The 25,697-nt window shown below is 43.6% G+C and overlaps 1 protein-coding gene and 1 long non-coding RNA gene across 3 annotated transcripts in view; one reads left to right on the forward strand and one right to left on the reverse strand.

Annotated features, from left to right (window-relative positions):
* Window positions 1-24,168, forward strand: part of tex2 (testis expressed 2) — a 156,066-nt gene extending 131,898 nt beyond the window's left edge. The window contains exons 7-13 of one of the 2 annotated variants that reach the window (XM_084328553.1): window positions 4,541-4,684; window positions 4,867-4,966; window positions 14,588-14,708; window positions 18,076-18,198; window positions 18,583-18,792; window positions 19,591-19,711; window positions 21,422-24,168. In XM_084328553.1, coding sequence (XP_084184679.1) covers window positions 4,541-4,684; window positions 4,867-4,966; window positions 14,588-14,708; window positions 18,076-18,198; window positions 18,583-18,792; window positions 19,591-19,711; window positions 21,422-21,571 — 969 coding nt within the window. In that variant the 3' untranslated portion in view covers window positions 21,572-24,168. The remainder of the gene's footprint in view (window positions 1-4,540; window positions 4,685-4,866; window positions 4,967-14,587; window positions 14,709-18,075; window positions 18,199-18,582; window positions 18,793-19,590; window positions 19,712-21,421) is intronic. The other variant, XM_084328554.1, reaches the window with a different exon arrangement.
* A 97-nt stretch (window positions 24,169-24,265) lies between these two features.
* On the reverse strand, window positions 24,266-25,504 carry LOC311239994. Its single transcript, XR_014620458.1, has 4 exons — window positions 25,257-25,504; window positions 25,004-25,168; window positions 24,695-24,794; window positions 24,266-24,506 (listed from the first exon to the last, which is right to left on the reverse strand). It is a non-coding gene; the product is annotated as an uncharacterized lncRNA (long non-coding RNA).
* Window positions 25,505-25,697: the final 193 nt, after the last annotated feature.

Consider the following 25,697-nt stretch of genomic DNA (forward strand, 5'->3'; position numbering starts at 1 on the left):
TATAAATAGAAAAGTTAGAAACAAAACTCGCTCCGTCTCCAAACACACGCAGATCTCTCCCTCTCTCCTTCTCTCTCTCACACACAGCGCGACGTGGAATCGATTCGTTACACAATCAGACCTATTATATACCAAGAATAACTTCAGTATGAGTACAGGGCTGTACACATATTTTGCATATTGTTAAACGAGCCAAGGCTAGCTATTAAACTATCGATATGAATCGAAAAATCTGGGACCCTGATGTAAACAAGACAAACGTCTTTCTCTGGTCTGCATCCCCTTAACAATTGTGTGTATTGAGCCGTACTGTATTGTACCCATTCTGCAATCTGTTAATAAAGTTTTCATTCATTCATTCATTCAAACATAGACGATATTGAACAAGCCATAATCCACGTATTTTCAATCCAAAAGAAAGAGAGAGAGAGAGAGAGAGAGAGAGAGAGAGAGAGAGAGAGAGAGAGAGAGAGAGAGAGAGAGAGAGAGAGAGAGAGCGAGAGAGAGAGAGAGAGAGAGAGAGAGAGAGAGAGAGAGAGAGAGAGAGACTCACTGTTTAGTTGACACGTCCAGGGCAGGAGGGCTTGCCTTGATAAAGTGTATAATCCACTGTTGATGTATTCCAGACCACTGTCCACTGTGTCCAGACTGCATCCGCCATATAGCTTGTTAGCCAAGTGTTAGCTTGTTAGCAGTTAGCACCACACAACACAAGTACTTCATTCCTTTGTCCATTTCCGCGTCGAACAGACTGCAAACTACCTGGCGTTCTATCGCCATGCTCTAAGACAAACTCTAACCTTAACCAACTTTGAAAGAGTGCCTAAGCAGTCTAAAGAACTTGCAGTCACGGCACGCTCTAAGACAAACAGCTGCATCTCACAACAACACAACTATCTCTACCACCAACGGACCAACCTAGGAATAAGCTAGAATTGGAACATTCGAAATTGGATTCGGCCAATCAGAGATCGTCTCTGTGAAATTCTGCTACGGAAAAAAATACTGGCGTCGGCCAATCAGAGAGCGTCTCCATTAAATGCGGCTACAGAAATTCCTTGCCGCTACTGGCTAGACCGCTTCAAATCGCGCCCGGATTCCAACATAATAGTCATATTTCAACGCACAACGCGTTACGCACTGATTGGCTGCGACGGATACAGCGATCAAACCGTGACGCGCACTCAGAGCGCTATCGCGTCTAGCCCGGGCCGAGAAATACAAAAAAATAATAAAAAAAAAGAAAAGTGAGTCACTTCCTGTTCAAGAAAACGAGTATTTTTTTTTTATATAATAACGTTATATTGTGCATTGGAAACACAAACATACTTAAAATGAGTAAATATTATTAATTTTAAACATGTTTATATTATTTATAGGGCTATAAAACAAAAAACTAAAAACTTATTTTTCTTCTTCTCTCATATAACCAGGGTAGGGCCTGAGGGGGGGGGGCGGCGCCCGAGCGCCCCTAGTGGCGAGCCGCCACTGCAATCAAATGTTTATTTTATTTTACAAATCATAAATGTCAAGTAGCTAGGTCTACAACTCGCAATAATTCAGTAGAATATAGGCGAGCTCTAGAATATCAAGCCGGGCACCCGAAGCTAACTGCAGGCTTGATGATTTAAAAATAATAATAATAATCCAAAAAAAAAAGATTATTATTTTAATTTTTTTATGCAGTCAGGCCACTGAACTTAGAAGCAGGCCAGGCCAGTGTTTCTAGTTGCAGCAGCGCAATAGTTAGATAACCTAGATGGGGAACAACCAGGAGATCACTGCAACTCACACAAGTTGGAGAACTATCTCTCTCTTGCTCTCACACACACACAAAGGGAGCCGCATGTGATTGGTGAAGGTGGGACCCTTACAAAAAACAAAAAATCCATCAAAATCAGTGTTGTTGCTAATCATTGACACATGCTAGCCTGTAATAATCCCCCCCATAAAAATCTACTTTGCATTTGATATATTGCAAATATATGCCATCACACACACTGGCATTTAAAGGGTTAGAATTATAAAATTAATATGTGGTGTTATGATCAGGGCTGAAGTTGAATAAAAGATTGTATTTTTTTCAATCTGACATCACAAAAAAACAGAAAATCCTTAAAAATCTGTGTTGTTGCTAATCACACATATGCTAGCCTGTTTTTTAACAATAATTTGTGATGCCATCACAAACACTGGCATTTAAAGGGTACAAATTAAAAAATCCCTGCACCAGAATGCAGGAAATTAAGTCTTTGTAACAAAAAAGATCCTGGTGGGGGACCCCCTGCTTAAAAAGTGGCCTGACTGGGGCTATATTTTGCACTATATTTCCTGGCCTGAATGATTTCCCCAGTCCGGCCCTGGTTAAAAGCCTCCAATGCTTATTAGTGTGTGTGCGTTTGAACGTTTGCATGTTTCAACCATACATTTCCATTTATATATTACCTCCTATAATAGTGGGGGTCGCGGCTCTCTGACACCGTTATTTGGGGGTTGCGGCCTGAAAAGTTTGGGAACCCCTGCACTAATGCACTGCAAGTAATGTACGTTACATAGCCTAGTCTCATGCCTTCTCGTATCATTGTTATACCGATGATACTCAACTCTTCCTCTCCTTCCCTCCCTCAGATATCCACGTCTCTGAGCGGATCTCGGCCTGTCTGTCCGACATCTCCGCCTGGATGACGACCAACCACCTCAAACTGAACCTAAGCAAAACAGAATTGCTCCACCTGCCGGCCAAATCCTCCCCCCTGACCGACCTTTCCATCACAGTCAAGAATGCAGCTATGACCGCGTCCCCGACCGCCAAGAACCTTGGTGTTGTCCTCGACGACCAGTTGAACTTCTCTGCTCACATCGCAGCAACAACCAGAACCTGTCGATTCCTCCTGAGTCAGAAGGATCCGCGCCTTCCTGACAAAAGAAGCCACCCAACTCCTCGTCCAATCAACAGTCATCTCCCGCCTCGACTACTGCAACGCACTGCTTGCTGGCCTCCCGGCCACTGCCACCAAGCCTTTTCAACTCATTCAGAATGCAGCGGCCCGCCTGATCTCAAACCTACCGAAGTCAGCCCATGTCACCCCACTTCTTAGGGACCTGCACTGGCTCCCCATCGCTGCACGAATCCGCTTCAAGGCCCTCGACCTGGCATACCGTGCGGCAAAGGGAACTGCTCCCGCCTACCTCCGGTCAATGGTCTCTAACTACACACCCTCAAGACCCCTACGCTCTGCATCTTCTAGCCGTCTCAGACCCACTCCTATCCGAGCTCCGGTCATCAAGGAGAAGCCGCCTTTTCTCAGTCCTTGCCCCACAATGGTGGAATGAACTACCCACCCCAGTTAGGACAGCCGAAACCCGTCCAATTTTTCGCCGACGATCTAAGACGCACTTCTTCAACCATTATCTGAAATAAAATAAAATAAATATCTAACCCTAACTAACCTTACTATCATGCACTTGTCCTAATAAACTAACCTACACTGTAGCACTCAACACTTGATGAACATTGTTACTCAGCTAATAGAGTTGTGCCCTTCCTGATGACTTGTTGTACAGAACTTGTAAGTCGCTTTGGATAAAAGCGTCAGCTAAATGACTAAATGTAAATGTAAATGTAGTCTAACCAGCGCAAGCGCATATTATACTACATAGCACCTGGCGCAAGCTGTTTGTAATGAATAGGCCTACTACCAGTGCCATTCTATTTAATCGCATTGATAGGCCTACGTGCGAATCTGTTGCACCATCTACACCAGTGGTTCTCAAACTATGGGTCGCGACCCAAATTGGGGTTGCGGGTAGGTGACAGCGCATTGAAAAAAAATAAAAAAGATGGCAACATATTTTGGCTAAATATGCCTCGTTTTAGAAATGTGTATTGATAACATAGTGCTGTAGTCAAGTTCAACAACGTGTGCTTTTATTTTGATATTCCTTAATTCCACGTTGAAATTACGCGATGTTGGGTCCCCAAAGAAATTCCTAAATAAAATGGGGTCACGGTATGAAAAGGTTTGAGAACCCCTGATCTACACCCTCACACAACTCTGTCGCTTTTTCGGGAGCGGGGAACATAGGACCCTTTTTCTTTTGCGGGAGCGGGGAACATAGAACAAGGGGAACATAGGACCCTTTTTAGTGGGAGCGGGGAACATAGAACAAGGGGAACATAGGACCCTTTTTAGTGGGAGCGGGGAACATAGAACCCGGGGAACATAGGACCCGGGGAACATAGACATGCTCCCATATAGCTCCATATCTCCAATAGCTGCCTGAATAACGTTAGCAAGCAAGCTAACATACTCTACTGAAAATGGTTAGCTTCACTGTCTTCACCTCTGCAGGAGCTCATAGAAACTCTTCAATAGTCCAATAAACAGCTTCCTGCCTTACATTAGCGTGTAGCAAATCTCTGATAGCAAATCTGATATCATCATAAGAATATTGAGTCCTCCTAATTCTAATCTCATTATGTGAGGTAGTGGAAGTTGGAACTCACCTGTTTCCTCCTCTACATGTTGTCTTGTGTCAGTTGTCCAGGAGTTCAGGGGAGCATGTGGAGCCTGAGGCCTGGGTGAACGCTCTGCTGGGGAGGATCTTCTGGGACTTCCTGGGAGAGAAGTACTGGGCCGATGTGGTCTCCAAGAAGATCCAGATGAAACTCAGTAAGATCAGGGTGGGTAGTGCTGCTGTACCTCGCATGAATCAACTTACAGTGTATATACGATTACAGACACATAAATCATGTCTGTCATATGTCTTTCTCTGAGAATACCACCATGATGGATGCACATTATATTCCTTTATGCTGCAACGGATAAATCTTTTTTAAAAGAAAATGTGTTTATGTGTTTTTAGCTGCCATACTTTATGAATGAGTTGACTCTGACAGCACTGGACATGGGCTTTGCCACCCCTAAGATCCTCCATGCCTCCAAACCCTCAGTGGACCACCAAGGTAGGAGAGAGACTACACTACACTGGGCGTATGATGCCATTAACTTAGCACTTACAGTATAAGTAGCCTGCTATGATAGGGACAGTGATATTTCTTTCTGCCATTAGTTCATAGTTTTATCACAGAACTGAAATGTATAAAAACATAAACATTCATAAATGGTCACCATGTGCACCTCGTTGTCATGGAAATCAATGTTGGTTTGGTGTATGTGTTACCACGTCAAAGACACATCATTTGAATACACATTCCAGACTCAGAGAGTGCATCTGTTACCACGTCAAAGTCATACATCATTTGGATGAGCATTCCCATGGCAGTTGTGTTGAATATTCTGAGTCATCTGTCTGAGTCTCTTGCGAGAATAATAATAGGATGGGTTCGAAAATGGCTTTGCCTGTTACCACTGGGAGACAAATTGTTAGTTTCTGAGCACTGTATACGTCTCTTTTAAGCCTACGGGCCCCTCCTGGGGCTCATTTACCACTCTCTGTACCGTAACTCTTTGAGTATTTGCGAAAAAAGCTCAGCGTCGTCTTTGGCTTATTACGGTAATCCAAAAACGGTGGAAGTTATTGAGGAAGTAAACACCGGTAGAATTCTACCTGCTTCAAGGTCAAATTCCGCCTAGACAAAAGTGAGTAAAAAGGAGCCTAAGAAGAATAAATCTAAAAGGCCAGGGTTCACAAACTTTATTGCAGTTGCATAATAGTTCCATGTTCAAAATTTACAAGTGCAAAGTTAAATTGATGTTCAATTGCAGTGTCTACTTCGCTAAAAACCTGTAAAAATCCCATTCCGATTTAAATTTGTCTTGTCTAATAACAGTTTGATACACACTCAAAACATACAGTAAGTTAAAACAATAATAGATATTGAATTCTGAAAAAAGGGTGAAAAGCACTTACTCACAGCACATTCTCTGACAATTACACAGCAATAACATATACAATACATATACCCAGGTGGACTGTTTCAGGCTTAGGTTTAAAATTCACGGTATGTGATGGGGAATATTCCAACAGAGCAGAGCGTAATTGCTCTCTCTCTCCTCTGTAGTCGGACTCTCCCCTTTTGCACGCCTCACTCTATTAGCCAGAGTAATTAAACGTCAGGTCCCGGGCCCCCCTCCGTCCATTACTGGGTCACTGACTCACCCCTGCATGCTGTCTGCCTCTTTGCTACACTACACACAGAGAGAGAAAACATACATTCAAATCCCACCGAGCCTCGCAAAGACTAGTACTTGGGAACCTAAGGGATGGTGAGAATAAAATTAACAACATTATAATCCTGTCTGGAAAGGCCTTTATTGTGTAAGGCAGTCGCACGATTGGACACAGATTTTAAAGTGTTTTTAAGACAAATACTTGAGTCCGGAGAAAAGAGCCACCAAAGGAAAGTGGCGGGCACTAAGATTTGGTGAAGGACAGGAGGGTTGGGATGTAGACTGTATGAAACATTCGACTGCTGGGACATCCTGTCGTCATCCCCCTCAATCCTGGCATGCATTGGGTTGAGGGGAGCGTCCCTTTAGGGGTGGATGCCTGCTCCTTTCTGTACATATTCCCTGGCCTTCTGTCCGTCTGACTTTGCCTGCAGTAGCACAACGTCTCCCCTTTGTGATAAAAACAACTTTGGGTGGTGGGGGTCAGGGTGGGGGGGGGGGGGGGGGGGGGCGTGCTTTGGTAATGGTATGTGTATGTGTGGTGTTTATGTTTTAGTTTTTCTAAATAAAGGGGGGGTCCTACAGAGTGGATTGATTGAAGGAAAAAATGTGGGGAAGAGGAGAGCGATCAGGAGGAGGAAGGGGGGTGTTGTATATAGATTATTTTGTCAGTTTTGGGGATTGGAACGCAGGAAAATTGAACATGTGACATATTCCTCCTTAACACTAATTACGTTGTAAAATGTCTGTTGTGTGTTCTGGCTCGGTGGGCCGGGAGGCGGAGGTCTGTTGTACAGGCTTTCCAGGAAGAGAGCGCGATATGATACAGTCAGCGATGTCTGGTGATATCTCTCCTCTCTCAGCCGGCACGCAATGTGACAGCAAACAGCGATAAAGCACGGGGACGGAGGACAAAGGGTCGTCTGGACGGGGATTTTTCAACAGGCCCATTATGCTGATATGAATGAAGCACAATATTCATTTTAATCCATACAAATATAGAGGGAGTGGTAATGTATGTAACACGAGTAACAAGCTATTTGTTAGATCGGTTACTGTAATGTGATTACTGTAATGTGATTACTGAAATTGGAATAGTAAATGATATGGGTATAAGGAGAGGAGATGGGGCGGGGGGGGGGTTTCATTATTATATTCATTAAGAATACTTTTAGATACTCGGGGTAACTCAAATATGAAGGTCACTGGTTGCTGAGCCGAGAAGTGGGTCATCACTTGTTAGACAAGCTGGTCAGCCATAACTCACTATTTGTCACTGTTTCTTTTAAACATATTCCCTATAGTAAGCCTATAGCCTTAACCTCATCAGTCACACACCAAGGTCCTCCCGGGCGATGGGATCTAGTTGCTACTGTTCTTCTGACCCCTCCTTATTTCTGGAGGAGATACTGGAGGAATACGGGAGAGGATCCTCCCATTCTATACCGTGCCTAACTCCTGACACGTGCCTCGAGGGTTGCCCTATTGTTCTTCTTCCCCGATCTCAAGTATCAAGATTCAAGATTTATTCGTCACATACATACACGAGACATGTAGTGAAATGAAGGTGGCCATGCCCGCCTTGATTGTGCAAAAATACAATAAAATAGAATAATAAAATAGAATAGATCATAAAATAGACATACTAAAAGTAATACGAATAAAATACAACAATAATAATAATAATAATAATAATAATAATAATAATAATAATAATAATAATAATAATAATAATAATAATAATAATAATAATAATAATAATAATAATAATAATAATAATAATAATAATAATAATAATAATAATAATAATAATGGCTTGGATTTATATAGCGCTCTTCATGACACCCAGAGCGCTTCACAGAGTCCATTATTCGTTCATACACAGTCATACCGGTGGTGGTAAGCTACAATTGCAGCCAGAGCTGCCCTGAGGCAGACTCACGGAAGCGTGGCGAATAATCATCGCCTACAGCCCCTCCGACCACATACACATTCATACGAGGCAAGTAGGTTAAGTGTCTTGCCCAAGGACACAACGGCAATGGGATGGACATGGGCTTGAGCGGGATTCGAACCACCAACCCTTCGATCATTGGACGACCCGCTCTACCCTTTAACACTTTGAGTGCCAGCCACGAGAAATCTCGTTAGTTCATGCCATGCGTTGAGTGCCAAGAACGAGAAATCTCGTTATTTAATCGTTATTATTTTTTTTATTGATTTCCATTAATTTTTCATCAATCTAGCCTCACGTTACCAGTGGGGATCTATCTGAGCTCAAACAGGGAATATACCGCCCCCTATCGTCTCTCCGGATGGTATTGCACCCATTGGATTGGACTGAATGAAATGGATGGGAAAAAAAGAGTCCGGAATCCACATTTTACTTGTCAGGCATGTAACTGGAGATGATCCCAGTCATTGCCCACCCTCAGAACAGTGTGGATTATGTGTGTCCAGTACCCAGCGTTGGATCAATAAACGCGATCGATATTTGGAATGGCGATCAGGAATTTGAATAATATTTTTGGAGAACATCTGATCTGAGGTAAGGAATCTATTTTACCAGTCTTGGGATAATCAGAGTTATTTTCACCTATATCTCAGCGTGTCCCATATGCAGGGCCGCCTCAGGGGGTGTGCGAGCAGTGCGGTCGCACAGGGCCTCGCGGGAAGGGGGGCCTCGCAAAATAATTTTTTTTTTTTTTTTTTTTTTTTTTTATTATAATTTTTTTTTGCGAGGCCCCCCTTCCCGCGAGGCCCTTTTTCATCACATACCTAAAATCTAGTTTTGCTTATATGCTTATATATTTCACATTAGACACGTTTGTAGAATGTGTCTGACTTGTTCCTGGGTCTGCACCTGGGTCACTATTGGAGCTCTGGTGCTCTGCAGCAGACATACTATTGGTTTCAACGAAGGGAGTGGTTACTTACATCATGTGTAGTACGCCGCCGGAAACTTAAACGAAGAAGAAGAAGAAGAAGAGTCAGCTGCGTTTGACTATTTCGTGCGTGCAGCTTTTGACTATTATGCTTAGTTATGCCAGCCAAGGTCGGTCATTATCAGTCGGTCAGTCACCAAGGAACGTTGACGAAAGGCCTCTCGCTGGCGGGACAAATGGCCGGAGCCTTGTCATGATGCAGTCGGGATATAGCCATGATGATGTCGGCTAGTAGCTAGCTTAGCTAAAGGCTATCTAGCGTTAGCTAACCTAGAGACATGCAGCCAAGATGAAGAGGATGGTCGTTTGGCAGATGAACTTCGTCAACTCCACGCGGTTGTCTCCATCCTCTTGGACGTTTGGTGAGTTTTTAACCTATTCTATTAACTCTATTCTATTCCCGCCGTGGACATCGCTCTCTCTCTCTCTCTCTCTCTCTGGAGCTAAACTGGCCGACTAGCTATTGTAGTACTACTAGTAGCTAACGGTGTGTGCCTGGTGTCAGCACCTGGCTGTATGTAGCCGCATAGCTTGCTTCTGCGTTAGCTAATGGTTAGCGATAGCCTGGTTGAGCTAACTGTTAGCCAGTTAGCTGTTTAGCTTCGACGTTAACTGCCGGCTGCGCTCGGCTGGGAACGTTCGTTTGATGCTATCAGTTAGCCTTGAGTTAGCTGTTAGCTTGTGCTACGACCATTGACATTAGCTGTGAGAATAGCAGGGGGTTCTGGCACTCTGACTACGACATCATCTTTGACAGAAGATGTAGTCGGGCCTGCACCATGACAAGGCTCTGGCCATAGCTTATTTTTGTCCCGACAGCGAGAGGCCTTTCGTCAACGTGGAGACCTGTGTTGCGGCCTTTCGCCCTGCGTTCCTTGGTACAGGTAAGATTAATGAAAATGTCATGACATTACCCCACTCTTCCTTCCTTCCCCTCCCGAATGTTTTGTTAATAACGATGTTTTTTTCCAGGCAAAACATATGCTACTTCACAACATTTGGAGATACGACATGTGCTGTGTGTGAATGTCTTGGTCGTTTGTGTAGCTTGGGTAGCGTTGGGCCGTTGGCCAAAGCTGTGTGTGGCCTGGTGTCACAGTACCTGGCTAGCCTATTTAGCTGATGTCGGCCATTGGCTCCTTGCTGCTTTGGTTTCTCTGGTATAGACCCTCTTCTCTTTGGATTTAAGTGTTGATCTTTGTCCTTTTGGATCTCTCATACATGCTCTCTCTCTAACACACACACACATGCTCTCTCTCTCTCTCTCTCTCATACATGCTCTCTCTCTAACACACATGCTCTCTCTCTCTCTCTCTCTCTCTTTCTAACACACACAGTCTGCCTATGGCGGCCTTTCTTGATGGCTAGGCTGTGCTCGCTGAGTCTGTACATAGTCAAGGATCTTCAGTCACAGTGCTCAGGTATTCTGCCACTGTGTACTCTCTGTTTAGGGCCAAATAGCATTTCAATTTCTTTCCAATGTGTCTCTCTCTCTCTCTCTCTCTCTCTCTCTCTCTCTTGGATTTAAGTGTTGATCTTTGTCCTTTTGGATCTCTCATACATGCTCTCTCTCTAACACACACACACATGACAAACACACATGTTCTCTCTCTCTCTCTCTCTCTTTCTAACACACACAGTCTGCCTATGGCGGCCTTTCTCGATGGCTAGGCTGTGCTTGCTGAGTCTGTACATAGTCAAGGATCTTCAGTCACAGTGCTCAGGTATTCTGCCACTGTACTCTCTGTTTAGGGCCAAATAGCATTTCAATTTCTTTCCAATGTGTCTCTCTCTCTCTCTCTCTATACACTGTATATTGACTGTAGAACGGGAGCTCTCTCTCGCTCTCTCTTTTGCTATATGTTGACTGTATCATGCCCCGCCTCGGGCAGCGCTATTATTTAAGAATATGTTGACTGTATGAAAAAAAAAATATATATATATATATATAATTTTTTTTAACCTTTTGGGGGGGGGGGGGGGGGGGGGCTCGCGTTAAATCTCGCACAGGGCCTCGCATTTCTCCCAGGCGGCCCTGCCCATATGTGTGTGTGTGGCTGTGAGTGTGTGTGTGCTGATCAAGAAATAAGATAATACATTTTTCAGCCCGCTTCTCTAGCGTGCATAAGTATACGTATACTATCGATAATCTAGCGTTTATTTGAAAACGATTCATAAATAGGCCGAAAAACGTGTTTTGTGTATTCCAGTAAAGCGCAATTCCTGCAGAATCTTTTTTTCCCCTGGAAGTTTCAAAAAACGAGTGTTTTTCAAAATGGTATAAAACAGAAATGTAACGATTAAAAAATCCGTTTCGACAATGTTGACTGCAAACAAGTCATTGATAAGCGACGGGCGTATTAGACACATAGGCATAACTTAAGATATAGTTTATGCGTTCGCAAATGTGATCGCCCTCCCATTGACTACAGCGCTGGCACTCAAGCGCTATTTCTGGTGCCCCCTGCTGGCACTCAAAGTGTTAAGAATAAGGTAATGAGTACTATATACAATAATATACAGTTATGTTTTTCAAAGTAACTTTTTTTGTAGTGTGTGTGTGTGTGTGTGTGTGTGTGTGTGTGTGCTTGTGTGTGGAGAGATCAGTGTTCAGTGTTCTGATGGCCTGGGGGAAGAAGCTGAGTCTGAATCTTTAGGTCTGTCAGTCCACTCCCATCTTAAGTCCCTGTGTCCCTGGCATTCACAGATCTACAATAGTGAGCAAATCTGGAAGGCATTTAATTTCTCTGCAGTGCAGGGTGTTGATGCTAAGTCTTCATATTCGCCACGTTTCCACAACAGAGACTGTGAGCCTCATTAATGCCCTCTGGCTTGTCTGAGCCGAGACAACCCACAGATCTACTCCCCAGACAGCAGCCCATCCAAGGAGCGTAATGAGCCCTGCGAGGGGGGTGTGGAAGGAGACCAGTTGCAGAAACTGCATGGACTTAATGAGAGCTATCTATGCAAGTGCTCCGGGAGAATTGCATCATATTGAATTCTGCATGCATTCATTCAATCTTTATTTAAAGATTGAACTCAACTATTTGTTTCACTCAAACACACGTCTTAGCTAACACAATCTTTCAATCTTTCATTCAATACACGGCACAATGCATGGCACTTGGATCTTACACTCCACGGTAATGAAACAGGTCCCCGTAAGGGTTAATATTCTTTTCATTCCCCCGTAGGGAGAGAGGGTAGCGGCGAGCTCCGCAAGCTATTCAATGGGAAAAATTATCAATATACCTTAGTGCTGTCTGCACAACTTAATCACACAACACATGTAACCAGAAAATTAAGTGGGCCCACAGTTGAAACAAAAAGCCTATCTAAGCCGGCATTACCTAAAACAACAAACGTTGGGGCGCCCCCAGTCACTGGTGCACGTGCCAGCTCAAAGTATCTTATTCTCTTCGCCCTTAGAGGGCATGCTCTCGAAAAGGATAATGTTCGCCGATAATGTTCCAGAGCGCTTGGAGCGCTAACAGTACCTGGTGTGAGTGTACCAACCGAGTGCTGGCCTGCTCCCGCAACGAATGTCTGTGACGCGAGGTGGCCGTCGAACGGTCCCGTGGTTGTCACCTGTGATAGCAAGGGGGCTGGCTGGGCTGACGTTAGGCAGGCGAATAGCTGGACTGGCGGTCGGCTAGGAGAATGCTGGAGGCGGGTGCGGTCCAGCGACGTCTGCTGCGGTGTCCGCTGCGGGGCTGGGAGACGGTGGAGCGACACGTGAGCTAACTGGGCTAACAAGCCTATACTTGAAGCTAAGCTTTGGTCAGTGCAACCCCCTAGTCTTTCGCCTATACATTCCTAAACGCAGCGTGTGGAATATCCACAGCACAGTCCGGCAGTAGAACGTCTTCTTCTTGGTTCAAACGTACCCTAAGCACTATACTGGGAAGCTAAACTTTCGCATACGAAAGTTTGCGGCTTAGGCTCAGCTTCTTCCCCCAGGCCATCAGAGCCCTGAACAATGAACATTGAGTGCCACAGAACACTGAACTATCCACACACAAGCACACATGAACACACACACGACACGCACGCTGTGCACGCTCACACACTAGCAGCCACTTAACACTTTAACATGAGCGGGCACACACTCATGCCGCACACACGCACACTTATGGCCAAAAGGAAAGGCCACTTTAAATTAGAATAACAGGAACAGTGTATTGCACTACCAAAGCTACCTAGCATGTCCTATATGCTCTGTAAATAACTATGTACAACTACGTTGTGGACAGCGACTCCTACAGGTCGGTTGACTTACAATGTTCCTGTTTTGCTCCTACTAAATACTCACACTGTTGAAGGGGCACATGCACACACATACACACATGGAAGTGTGCTGTGCACGTATACACACAGGCACGTATGAGTGGGCAGATTGTGTTGATTACTCCCAGTTAATTGGGTCCTCCAGACCGTCTCTCTATTGTCTGTCTCATCCCAGACGTGCCCTGACTTAATGCCATTTAGCTTCTATACACTGCTGCCACACACACACACACACTCAAATCAATGAGCACTTATGAAGAGCCAACGATTGAGATAAGTGCATGTATGAGAGTATCAGCCCTATTGATCAGTTATATATCTGACAACAATAAATGGATGACACAGAACTCTCTTCAGCTTAATAAAGAGAAGACTGAAATAGATGGCAATTGGCGGGAAAAGACCCTAGAGAGACATCAAGGACAGTGATTTGAAGGCTGATGACCATACCAGAGATGTAGAAAATTTTATCATTTAAAGAACATTCCCAGAGTCAGGCCTTTCCTCTCTCAAGCTGACACAGATATATTATTGGATGATTTTATTACCAGCAGACTGGACAACACACCATAATAAAGAATACTGCAAAGTGTTGGCTTCCTGTCACCTTTAGAAGTGATACTCAGATTCTTTTGCTAGCTTTTCAAGCAATGGCATTGCCCCAGAATACCTATCTGGTAAGTTTCTGAGCCATATCCCAAGTACAGCACCCTTGTAGCTCAATACGTTATGCAGTTTAAACAACAAGTAGCCTACATAACGTTTAGCAAACAAAACAACAGGGGGATCAACATCTTCCTCCCATAATATCCTGCTGAGAAGTGTGCCAAGCCAAAAGGAAGCAGCCCTGCTGAGCCCAGCCATCAGTAGGAGTTAACCTTTCCAGCATTCATTGGAGGATACGTCCTCTTCCTGCTCTGTGTGTGGGGGGGGGGGTGTTACATTGCAATTAGAAACGAAGCTGGAGGCTGTTTGGCATTTAGTCCACAAAGATAACACTCATAATTGGTCGTTTAGCAGGTTTGTGATGTTGACCCAGAATGCAAGGTGATACCTGTTGAGAGCTGAATGTAGGTGCTAATTTGTGAATGAAAAGCAACCCCATTTTCCAAAGTGCGTAATGTGACTAGAATTGTGACAACACTTATTTGCTTTCTCTCTGTCTGTTTGTCTGTTTCTCCCTCTCTCTCTGTCTGTTTGTCTCTCTCTATCTCTCTCCAGGTCTGTGGTTTGATCTGGAGGTCTCCTACACCGGCTCCTTCCTAATGACCCTGGAGACCAAGATGAACTTGGCTCGTCTGGGGAAGGAGGGCGAGAGACTTGGGGAGCAAGGGAAAGAGGGGTGAGGCTATGAAACAGAACCAGGAAAACACATTTGCCACCCATTTAAAGAATTCACATACTGTATGTTCTTCCTGTTCCCCAGGACAGTTCAGTCAGTATGTTCTTCCTTGTCATATGACAGTTCAGTCAGTATGTTCTTCCTGTGCCCGGGACAGTTCAGTCAGTATGTTTTTAAGAAGACTTTATTTGTCATGCAGATTTAACACACAGCGATCAGGGGTGCAGTGGTCATGCCACGCGGTAGCACGCCGTTCCACCACTTTTCTGAGCAGAAGCACGTGCACGCACATGCACACGAAAATGTGTTCACAACTTTCACTCGACTCGTCGACGTGCCGTGCGCCAAGTACCGGTACTCAGCTGGCTACTTGCATAACAATAGCATAACAATAGCATAACAAAGAACGAGAAGAGCAAAACCAAAATACAATCCCTGTACCAATTGGTGGAGGTTTACTTGAGCTGTGGAACCTCTCACTATGTGACAAATGGTCCCGACTGGAAGGATGAGACATTTCTTAAGTTGTGCTTCAGAAGGAAACTGTCCTTCTGTAAACTGTAAGTTACATTGTTAATTTAGTTTGTATTCACTTTTATAGTTTAAGTTAATTCAATTAAAGAAATTGTAACTACAATAGTGTATCTACAATTACATTTAAAACATTGTTTGTTTTTCGACCATATCTGTTGACAATATAATTTCTTTATATATTGAATGCTACATCCTGCTACCTTTTTCAGCTTCTCTATTTGAAGGCAATATTTACAAAAACTAAACTAAAACGAGTAATTTCCTATACAAACATGTTTCCTACTATTTATGCATAATAATCATTCACGCGAGGGACGCGAGGGAACATTTATGCGCATGCGTGCACGCACGGGAGAGCGCGTGCATGTGACATCATTTAAACAGAGTACAACCACTTCTGAAATTACCACTGCACCCCTGACAGCGATAGGCGACCCACAGGAACACACACATGCACTGAGTCGCTGATGAAATGTTCTCTGCACTTCCCATCCCGTCGTCCTTCCCCCCAAGGGCAGCCGGGAGCAGACAAGGGATGCAGTGTGCGCCACACCAAGTGCTCCTGTCTGTCTTCGTCAGGGATGCGACAGCGTTAGCGATCTGTTGTGCATGTTTTTCCATTGGGTTTATCTTATCGGGAGGGGAAACCCTTGCGAGCACGGGGAGAACATGCAAACTCCATACAGAAAGGCCCGGGAGATACCCCACCTGGGTAACTGGCAACATGGCAACATGGCAACCTGGTCCCCAAGCGGGTATCGAACCCAGGACCTTCTAGCTGTGAGGCGACAGTGTTAACCACTACACCACGTGCCACCCCGCTTCCTGTGGCCCAGGACAGTTCAGTCAGTATGTTCTTCCTGTGCCCCAGGACAGTTAAGTCAGTATGTTCTTCCTGTGCCCCAGGACAGTTCAGTCAGTATGTTCTTCCTGTGCCCCAGGACAGTTCAGTCAGTGTTTATGATTGAATGCACACCACTGTGGCATTCTCCTTTCAACAAGTGATTTCATCCAAGGAGAGCCAGACATTTGGTGCCAATGCTATTGAAGTTTATGGGAGATGCATGGAAAATCACACTAAAACCCAACATACTGTATCTGCATTGTATGGCCTTTGATCAAGAAATGTCTCTGTCAAATGAAAGAACACACTTGAGAGAATACTTGCTGATTATTTTTTCCAAATATGCGCATTCATTTCTTTGCTGTTTGATTTCATCTCATACTCTTCATAGTCTTAAAATCGTATTTCTCTTAAAACAAGTTAAACTAGAATGATACTCGGCAGGGACACGCAACACCCACGCTGCCACAGTACATATAGACCTGTTTTGCAACAACTGCAGGCACTCTGTTGATGTGTGGTGAAAAAGTAGCGCATCTCCTTTGAAACGTAGTGGATTCAAAGGATGAATTCCTCTCAAATGGAAATACTCAATTAAAGTGTCAATACCTCAAAAAGTATTTATTGTACTCGAGCAAAGGTACTTGCACCTACTGCTACCGCCACCAAGCCACTTCATACAGCTCATACGCAGCAGCATGCCTGATCTCCAACCTACCAAAGTCAGCCCATGTTACCCCACTTCTTAGAAAGCTGCACTTCAAGGTCCTTGACCTGGCATACCGTGCAGCGAAGGGAACGGCTCCCTCCTACCTCCGGTCAATGGTCTCTAACTACACACCCTCAAGACCCCTCCGCTCTACATCTTCTGGCCACTTCAGACCCACTCCTATCCCAGCTCCAGGGGGGTCATCAAAGAGAAGCAGGCTATTCTAGGTTGTCGCTCCACAATGGTGGAACAAACTTCCCACCACAGTCAGGAGTCAGGACAGCCAAAACCTGCCCAATTTTCCACTGTCGACTAAAACACACTTCAATCAATATCTGAAATGAAGAAGGGAAAAATTATAATAATTAATAAATAAATTAAATAAACACTAACCTCCGTAACTGTCTTTTACTGTCATGCACTTTGCTACTTATGAATCTACCTTTCCTATATTACTACCTACTATGCTAATACAGTATGTCTTTACTACTATACACTCAAGGCTGTAGCACTCAAGTTCGACACTGTGTGACAAACAATGTTAATTACCATTCCTACAGAACTTGTAAGTCACTTTTGATAACAGTGTCAGCTAAATGACTAAATATAAATGTAATGGTTACTTTCTACCCTTGGGGTTATAAGACTGGGAACGTGAGAAACCCTTCACAGTCCCTGGCATCATAAGACAGCTTATGGTTCCTGCTGCTACGTGTTGATGGTTAGTGTTGATGCCTATTCAGTGGTTGGGATACAATAAGGGAGACGTCTGAGGAATCAATAATCAATTCCTAACCATAGCGAACGGCTCTGAGCCAGCTCCTCAACAGGGGTGAATTTGCATTTCGAGCTCTATTGTTGTCATGTCTGTCTTTCTGTGTTCCTCTCCTCTCTATTGACTTTTCCCCCTCTTCTCTTCTCCGTTGTCTCTCCTCTCTCTGGATGCTTACCTCTCTGGATATATTGTCTACATGGTGAGTTTGGGAATAGAAGCCTGAACCTTTTTTTTAAGTAGATTTAGTAGATTTATTTCCTCAAGCTCTCCAGCAAGTGGTCTGTGGATGGAGTAAATCACATGTGCGTGTGGGCTTTAGTTTGGATGAATAATGGGTCTATGTAATGTGTGTGTGTGTGTGTGTGTGTGTGTGTGTGTGTGTGTGTGTGTGTGTGTGTGTGTGTGTGTGTGTGTGTGTGTGTGTGTGTGTGTGTGTGTGTGTGTGTGTGTGTGTGTGTGTGTGTGTGTGTGTGTGTGTGTGTGTGTGTGTGTGTGTGTGCATCAGGCCTAGGCCTCGGGCCTACTGTCTGGCAGACAGCGATGAAGAATCATCCAGCGCCGGCTCATCTGACGAGGAGGATTCCCCAGAGCTCCTCGCCGACAAAGCCATTCTGCCAGGAGCTGAGGGGTGAGCCAATGGACCTATCTCAAACCCTGCCCTCTTTTCTTGATCCTCCAATCACAGCTGTCGCTTACCTCGGACTTCCTCGTACAAACAAAGTTTGTCCGAGGTAAGCGACAGCTGTGATTGGAGGATCAAGAAAAGGGGCAGGGTTTGAGATAAGTCCTCGCCACTTACATCATCACCTATATACGATATATTTTTTTTAATAATTATAATAAATCAGCAGAAACATATTCAGTGACTTCATAGTTATTCCTCATGTTCTGCGTGGTACCCCCTGAGTAGGGAGAGAGATGCTGTGATGAATAAATTATGAATCTAACTCACTCCTTCTCTCCTCCTCCTCCTTCTCTGTCGGCTCTTTCCCATCTTCCTTCTCTCTCTCAGGTATGTGGGAGGCCACAGGCCTAGCAAGATCATGCGCTTCGTGGACAAGATCGCCAAGTCCAAGTACTTCCAGAAGGCCACAGAGACGGAGTTCATCAAGAAGAAGATGGAGGAGGTGTCCAACACGCCCCTGCTGCTCACCGTGGAGGTGCAGGAGTGCTGTGGGACCCTGGCCGTCAACATCCCACCTCCCCCCACCGACAGGATATGGTGTGTTCATCTGGGGCAGGGGAGTTTGGATATTTGTGTGTATTATGAGGGCAGACTCTGAATGGGGAAGTCCTGGGTTAAGAATATACCACTGTGCCCTCTACTGGTCATATGTAGGTATGGAAGTAGTGGTGAAGACTAAAAATGTGTTGTTATTGGAAAAGTGAAATGTAATATATCCAATTAAATAATGTAAATGAGAATACATGGCTGTTGTGGCTACATTATGTATTCATGAATATATGTATTTTGATTTAAATACCAGGTCATATCTATAATAATAATAATAATAATAATAATAATAATAATAATAATACTAGAACAAATGACATCTTGGTCTATATGTCATTTGTCAAGTAATTGGTCAAGTATATTATATACTTATTGTTATGTGTCTTGTAAGCCCATATGGGCTGGGCATACACCTGTATGTAAGACACGAAAATAAAAAACATCAAAACAAATCAACTAGAACATTCTATTCATATAGCGCTTTTCAGTGCTCAAATATGATTTACAGTGTGGGTAAAAAAAAATAGCAAACAACCATCTATGAGAAAAGGTGGGGTTTTGAGGGCTTTTGTAAAGGACAGTAGGGTGGCGGCATTGCTGATGTGGCTGGGGAGGGAGTTCCAGAGGGAGGGGGCAGCTGTGGATAAAATATAATGTGGATCATATTTTAATTACATTCCTCTGCGGCTCTGAACATTGGACTATGATACTGTAATAAAAATCAGTTTTTGCATCATTCAGACCATTAATTTTGCTTCATTGGTATCTCTGCTTTCCATGCGACAGGTATGGTTTCCGAGGTCCCCCCCACCTAGAGCTAAAAGCACGGCCCAAACTTGGGGAGAGGGAGGTCACTTTGGCCCATGTGACGGACTGGATTGAGAAGAAACTGGACCAAGAATTCCAGGTATGCCCAGAGAAAACTAAAGGAAATTAACCCTTTCACTAACAGTTAATCGTCTGTAGTGAAAGGGTTAACCTTCTGTAGTGTGGTAGTGAAAGTGTTAACCCTTTGTAGTGTGGTAGTGAAAGGGTTAAACACTTGCTAATGCTGGCTCACAGGTTTGAGGAAGTCAGATTAAGAGAATAACACAAACACTGATAGCTAGTGGGTTATTTGTCTGATTTTAACACTGACATCTTGTTCTTCTCTTCAGCTTTTATGAGAACATTCGTTTATTTTCAGTGTACATGAGGCAATTGAAATTGATCTTTTCACATGTCTCTCCTTGTCACACATACACACAGTCCCCCCACACATGCATTTCATCAGCGGTCAGAACGCAGGATTGTCTGGAGTGCAGCGCCCCCTGGAGCCGTTCAGGGCTTGGTGCACTGGGCAACATATGTATATAGATGTCAGGGATTGAACCAGTGATGTTTGGGTTACTGGCCTGCCTCTTTATCTCTCTAGGCCACCCTACCTCCCTTATTAGATGGTATAATACTCTTACAATAAATTAGAGTGACAGGTAATATGGTTGAAGAGAGGGAGGATGACGTGCTATAAAGGTCAAGAGGGGTGGATTTAAATCCAGGATGTTGCAATTGGCCTATCTTAAACCCCACCCTCTTTTCATGATCCTCCAATCACAACTGTTGCTTTCCTCGGGACAAAGAAAGTTGGTGAGCCACCAGGATGTTATCTTCCTGTCCTTTTTGTTTGTACCCTATGGGGATATATATACAATGAAATTCAGGGGCCTTTGATGGTCCGAGGGGATGTACATTTTCCTAAATCTTCTCCCTCAAAGAAATACAAAGAGAGAGAGAGAAAAAGGTATTCGTTGATGACAATGGAGTTTGGGATTCATTTACAGCTGGCCGCCGCCTACTGGAACTTCAAAGCATTGTGCCTGTCCCACATATATATTGTAGCTACGGTAATAATAGGCTTGCTGTTACTAGATAGCTGGCCTGAGGCACACTTGCAGTCAAGTCACTACATCGGCCTTGCAGTAGAACTACATTTATCCCTGCCTGGCTCCTCTGAAAGTTATCATTATCTACCCCCCACTCCTAACCCCTGTCCGGTGACATACAGTGCTGTGATGCTGCATATTCCCAGTCAGTATGAGTGAGCGAATATGTCTGGCTTCCCACCAAGCTTAGACAGTTGCCATGAATAGACTCCTCAGTGGTTCCAAAACACTACAACACAGGGTTAAGATTAAGTTATGGATTTTGGGTAGTGTTACGTTTTGTTTTGGCTTTTACGACTGGGGGGGGAGTGCACTCATTGTTAGCTTGTATATTAATAGAGTGGAGCTCGAGTATGAAACTGGGTGGACATTTTTCTATAATATTCTGTTTAGAACACAACATCAATATCTGTCATTCTTACAGTCAATACAATCTCATGGCTGTGCCTGATCATTTGGCTCTTGTTTGACAGACACGTTTATCAGTTCCTGCCGTTCTTTAACCTCAAGACGATAGATTGGCATTCATATGAAGACCCAGATAACAGTATCAGTGGTAGAGGCTTTCCAAAGTAGGCAACAAGCTTAATTCAATAGATAAACCTAAGATGCTGCTCCCTTTCTTTATCATAGTGCTCATGATCCACTATTCTTGGCATTCTATTGAACTCCCTGTTGTTTTTGCTGTCCGACAGAAAATATTTGTGATGCCAAACATGGATGACGTATGGCTACCCATCATGCACTCTGCCATGGACACACGTTCCAATGGCAACTTGGTTACCGTGACAACTGATGCCATGAAGGACCCAGAGCCCTCGTTGTCGGACGTCTCAGACATGTGAAGACCGTTTTGTTTTACAACATCCATTGATGGCCATTCAAATCAACATGGAAATAGAAGAACATAGGCAACAAGTCCCTGTCTTCACAGCAAAGCACAGGTGCCAAAGGGTTGGAGCCTGTTGTCCAGTCTTCATGACCATATTCCAATCAATTACCTGCAACAGTCTGTGGCCAGTCAGGTAGTGAGGACACTTGACACTCACAAGATTGGTATTTGACATGCTCATAATTATTTGAGTGGACATAACAAACAAACAAACAAGCGAAGAGAATGACGTCCGTTTAAGACTGGTCCTTGTTACAGATACAGAAGTCACGTAACGTCCCAAAACAGACACAAATGTTTTATATTTGAGTGGCAAGAAATATGGGATTTGCGATGACCTACAGTAGCTTGGGGCATGTTGAGAATGTTTTATCAGTGTGTACGGTGGACACGTCGCCATCCAAATCAACCAGAGGAAGAACCATGATACCTGTGATGTACCGTACAGCTGCACCAAACATCATTCATTGTACAATATACACCTGTGTGCGACATTGCCGATTCCACAGCTCTTTTCCATTCAGGTTCCAGGTTAAAAGGTCATAGGAACAAGAAGTGCATTGTCTGAAGAGTGTGTGTGTGTGTCTGTGAAGAGTGTCTTTTTTTGTGCAAATTCTCTTGGTACTATGGTTTTTGCCATACTGTATGCTTCAGCATCTAGTGCACATCTGACAGGCGTTTTGAGGGGTCTCCCTCCCATCTGATCCACATCGCTGCCTGTGCCATTTCCCTAGCGTCTATATGCAAACAGATCAATGCCACTGTGTCCATCAAAGATACCAGGCGATAACATACCCCTAAAAAATACTGTCCCGACTGCTGGTCTGGAGATACAATGGATTGGTCATACATAGATAATAGCCTGTGAGCGATCACTGAAGGTGTAGGGTACTAGAGTCCTTTGCCGAAAAGACGCACGCCCACTCCAGGAGGGGTATCCATGACAAAATAAACGCCACAAACATAATAGCTATAATGTAGGTGGATTGAGGCCTAATGATGAATGTATAACAAACCAGGCAATTCCAGGCTGTGTAAGGAATAGGTTGCTTATTCACAATACGCGTACCAACAGGACTTTCTTTGGATTTCATAAATGTTTGCGCAGAGGCTACCACAAGTAGCCTAATAGGTCGTTTACGCTTTAATTGTCAAAGCAATCATTGACACAATGAGTCATATTTGACAGCTATACTTGGTCAACCGTAACAAAAGGAGCAGCAGGTTAGATACCCAGTGGTCCGCTTGGACTCTTTTGACTTTGGATATTGGACGAAGGCTTCTACTAACGGATGGGAGATGCAGTTTGGAAGGTCATGGCTGGTGAATCATAACCAGTGAAAACGAGACGTCAGTGGGAAGTGGTTTGAGGGGGGATGATGATAAATGGGAGTCCCTTTGGAACAAATCACACACTGGTTATTAGCCATCCAGCTAATGGTGAAATGCTTTCATTTCTGTTGATCAATTTACTGTTTTAGTGTACATGTGGATGCTTATCAGCTGGAATGACAGTGAATATATAATTTCCCAAGATATACTCTTTTGCTTTAGCGTTTTTGAGTTGTCATACGTGTTTTATGTTCAAATGTGTAGCCTGTGTTGGCAAAGTGTATAGGAGGCAGAAAGTGCCTTTAAAATAATCAAACATTCCACAATAACAGGTCATCAAACCAGTCAAGACCATTTTTGAGGGTAAAGAAAACTGATGGAAGCTTTCGTGTTTATAAAGACATGTCGTCGGTTTCACAGGTTTGTGTACTTCATCTGCAGTGGAGATAATTTATCAGAACATTGCTGTTGTGTTCAGTGATGTCACATAATGTTATGGTTCTGATCATTGTGGATCAATAAAAAAATAAATAAACTTTTGCTTAAACTATACTGGTTACGTTATTGTTCACCGCTTAGGTTAAAGGGGCACCTTTGCACATAAGCTCTAAAAAGTTTTGCAGTTTGAATGTCTCCTTTATTATATCAGGGCACCGAATGTATTAATTACAGCTAAATGAAATATTGCAGTCCTTGTGCATTTTTCCCATCAACATTTCATTGATCTGTAATAGAATACCTCAGACAAAGAACCATACAAGTCCATTTGACTGAGATGTCAATTCAAGACCAAAGGTTGAGTACTTCCTAATGATAATCACATTACCTACAAAGTGATTATTTTTTATAAATATTTAACTGCAAATACACAGGCTGTCGAAAATAAATCCAAACTGCGTTCTTCGGTGCAAGGGTTCAAATAACAAGAATGAAGTACACCCCGATGACATCACAGAAGACATTCAAACTGATTAACTGGCAAAAATTAAGGTAGGTGTGCAAAATAATGTTTTCAGTAAAGTGCCTGGAACCTAAAATATGTATTAAACAGCATTGTGGACATGTGTTGAGAAACAAATGCATGCAGGACTGACATTTTTGCACCAATATCACCAAAAGGAAAGACATTGTGAATTGCTCTTAAAAGAGAGACTTGGGTGGAAAAGCCAAGAAACTCAGTTATAACAAGCCATGCTATGATCTTGCACAATAGCTTGGCCTGAGTAGCCATGGAAAAGGCAACACAAGTTCAAAGATTGTGCCAAAAAAAATTACAGAAACAAACCAGAAAATGAATCCCAACATTTTTGAACAGTCTTAACTTTATTGATGCTGAACAGGTCACTGTTGGCAAAGTTCAAAGCTTTTCTTTTACAATAAATACAACATTAGCGTTACAAAATAACTGGACGTCTTTATTCAGCATGCAGGCACACATGCGATGGGCATGACAGTGCTTGTAGCAGGCTTCTTTGAGACATCAAAATACAAGGTCAATTTGTCAGTTTAGCTCAGCTGGTATGGGTCCATTTCCCAATCCAAGTGTAGCCTGGACCCTGAAGAGGAGAGGGGGCAGTAACTGGTTAACCATTGTTGGAAAATCTTTATCAAAGACTGTTATAGCCAAGTGGGTTATGTCAGATTTGAATAATCATCATGTATCAGAAGTCTAACGCATTCAATTGCATCATTCATAACCCAAAAGCCACATTTGTGACCCCCCCCCCCCCCCCCCAGCACTTACTTAAGGAATCTATCCATGGCCATCCAAAACTGCAATCTTAGGGATTCAGTTTAGCTCGGCTGTTGTGTGTCCATTAGCCAATCCAAGTGTAGCCTGGACCCTGAAGAGGAGAGATGGGGCAGTAAGGTTAACCATTGTTGGAAAATATTTATCAAAGACGTGGTGTTATAGCCAAGTGGGTTATGTCAGATTTGAATAAACATCATGTATCAGAAGTCTAACGCATTCAATTGCATCATTCATAACCCAAAGGCCATATTTAGCAGTTATGTCAGATTTAAATGTACTTAATTATATATCGGAACATACCTCATTTATCACGCACAAGCAAAAAGCCAACTATTAACTCCACTCCAGGAACTCATTGTCGTCCAGGAATCCAAACACGGCCATCTTTTCTTTATCCAAAAGAGCACGGGGACACGTTTTATCCACGTGTGTGGATCTGGAACATTCCATCAGAGCTCGGTATTCCTGTACAAAATACAATTGGTTAGAATAATAATACTAGTTACAACTATGTCCCCATTATAGATAAAATATGAAGATAAAACAACCATACCTTGTCATTTGCTAGTCTACTCTAGGCTAGCGTTAGCTCTCTTGGCATTGGCAATTCTACTTGCCACGTGGTGGCGACCAATTTCCTCTAAATCCAAACTAAACTCGCATTATTAACTAATAATGTGGAAATATACCAATATAACCATACAGTGGTACGATCACCACGTGTAGTAGTAAACTGCATAACCGGCGGTTTCTTCAACATTTGTGACGACGAGGATAATAATAACGTGTCTCGGAGACCGCGCCGCAGAGCACAAGATAAAGTGGAAGTGTCCCCGGAAGGGTTTTATACCACATCCGGTAACTATAGCGGCGTCTCATTGGTTCAGACAACTTGTAGGTTTCCCCCTCCTCCACTAGCAGGAGCTCCCCCCCGAAGTCCCGCCCCCACAGTGTGCCTTCCAGGAAGAAGGAGAAGAAGAGAAGAAGAGAGCAG

This window comes from Notolepis coatsorum, assembly GCF_963971535.1.
Source record: "Notolepis coatsorum genome assembly, chromosome: 14".
NCBI classification, from domain to species: Eukaryota; Metazoa; Chordata; class Actinopteri; order Aulopiformes; family Paralepididae; genus Notolepis; species Notolepis coatsorum.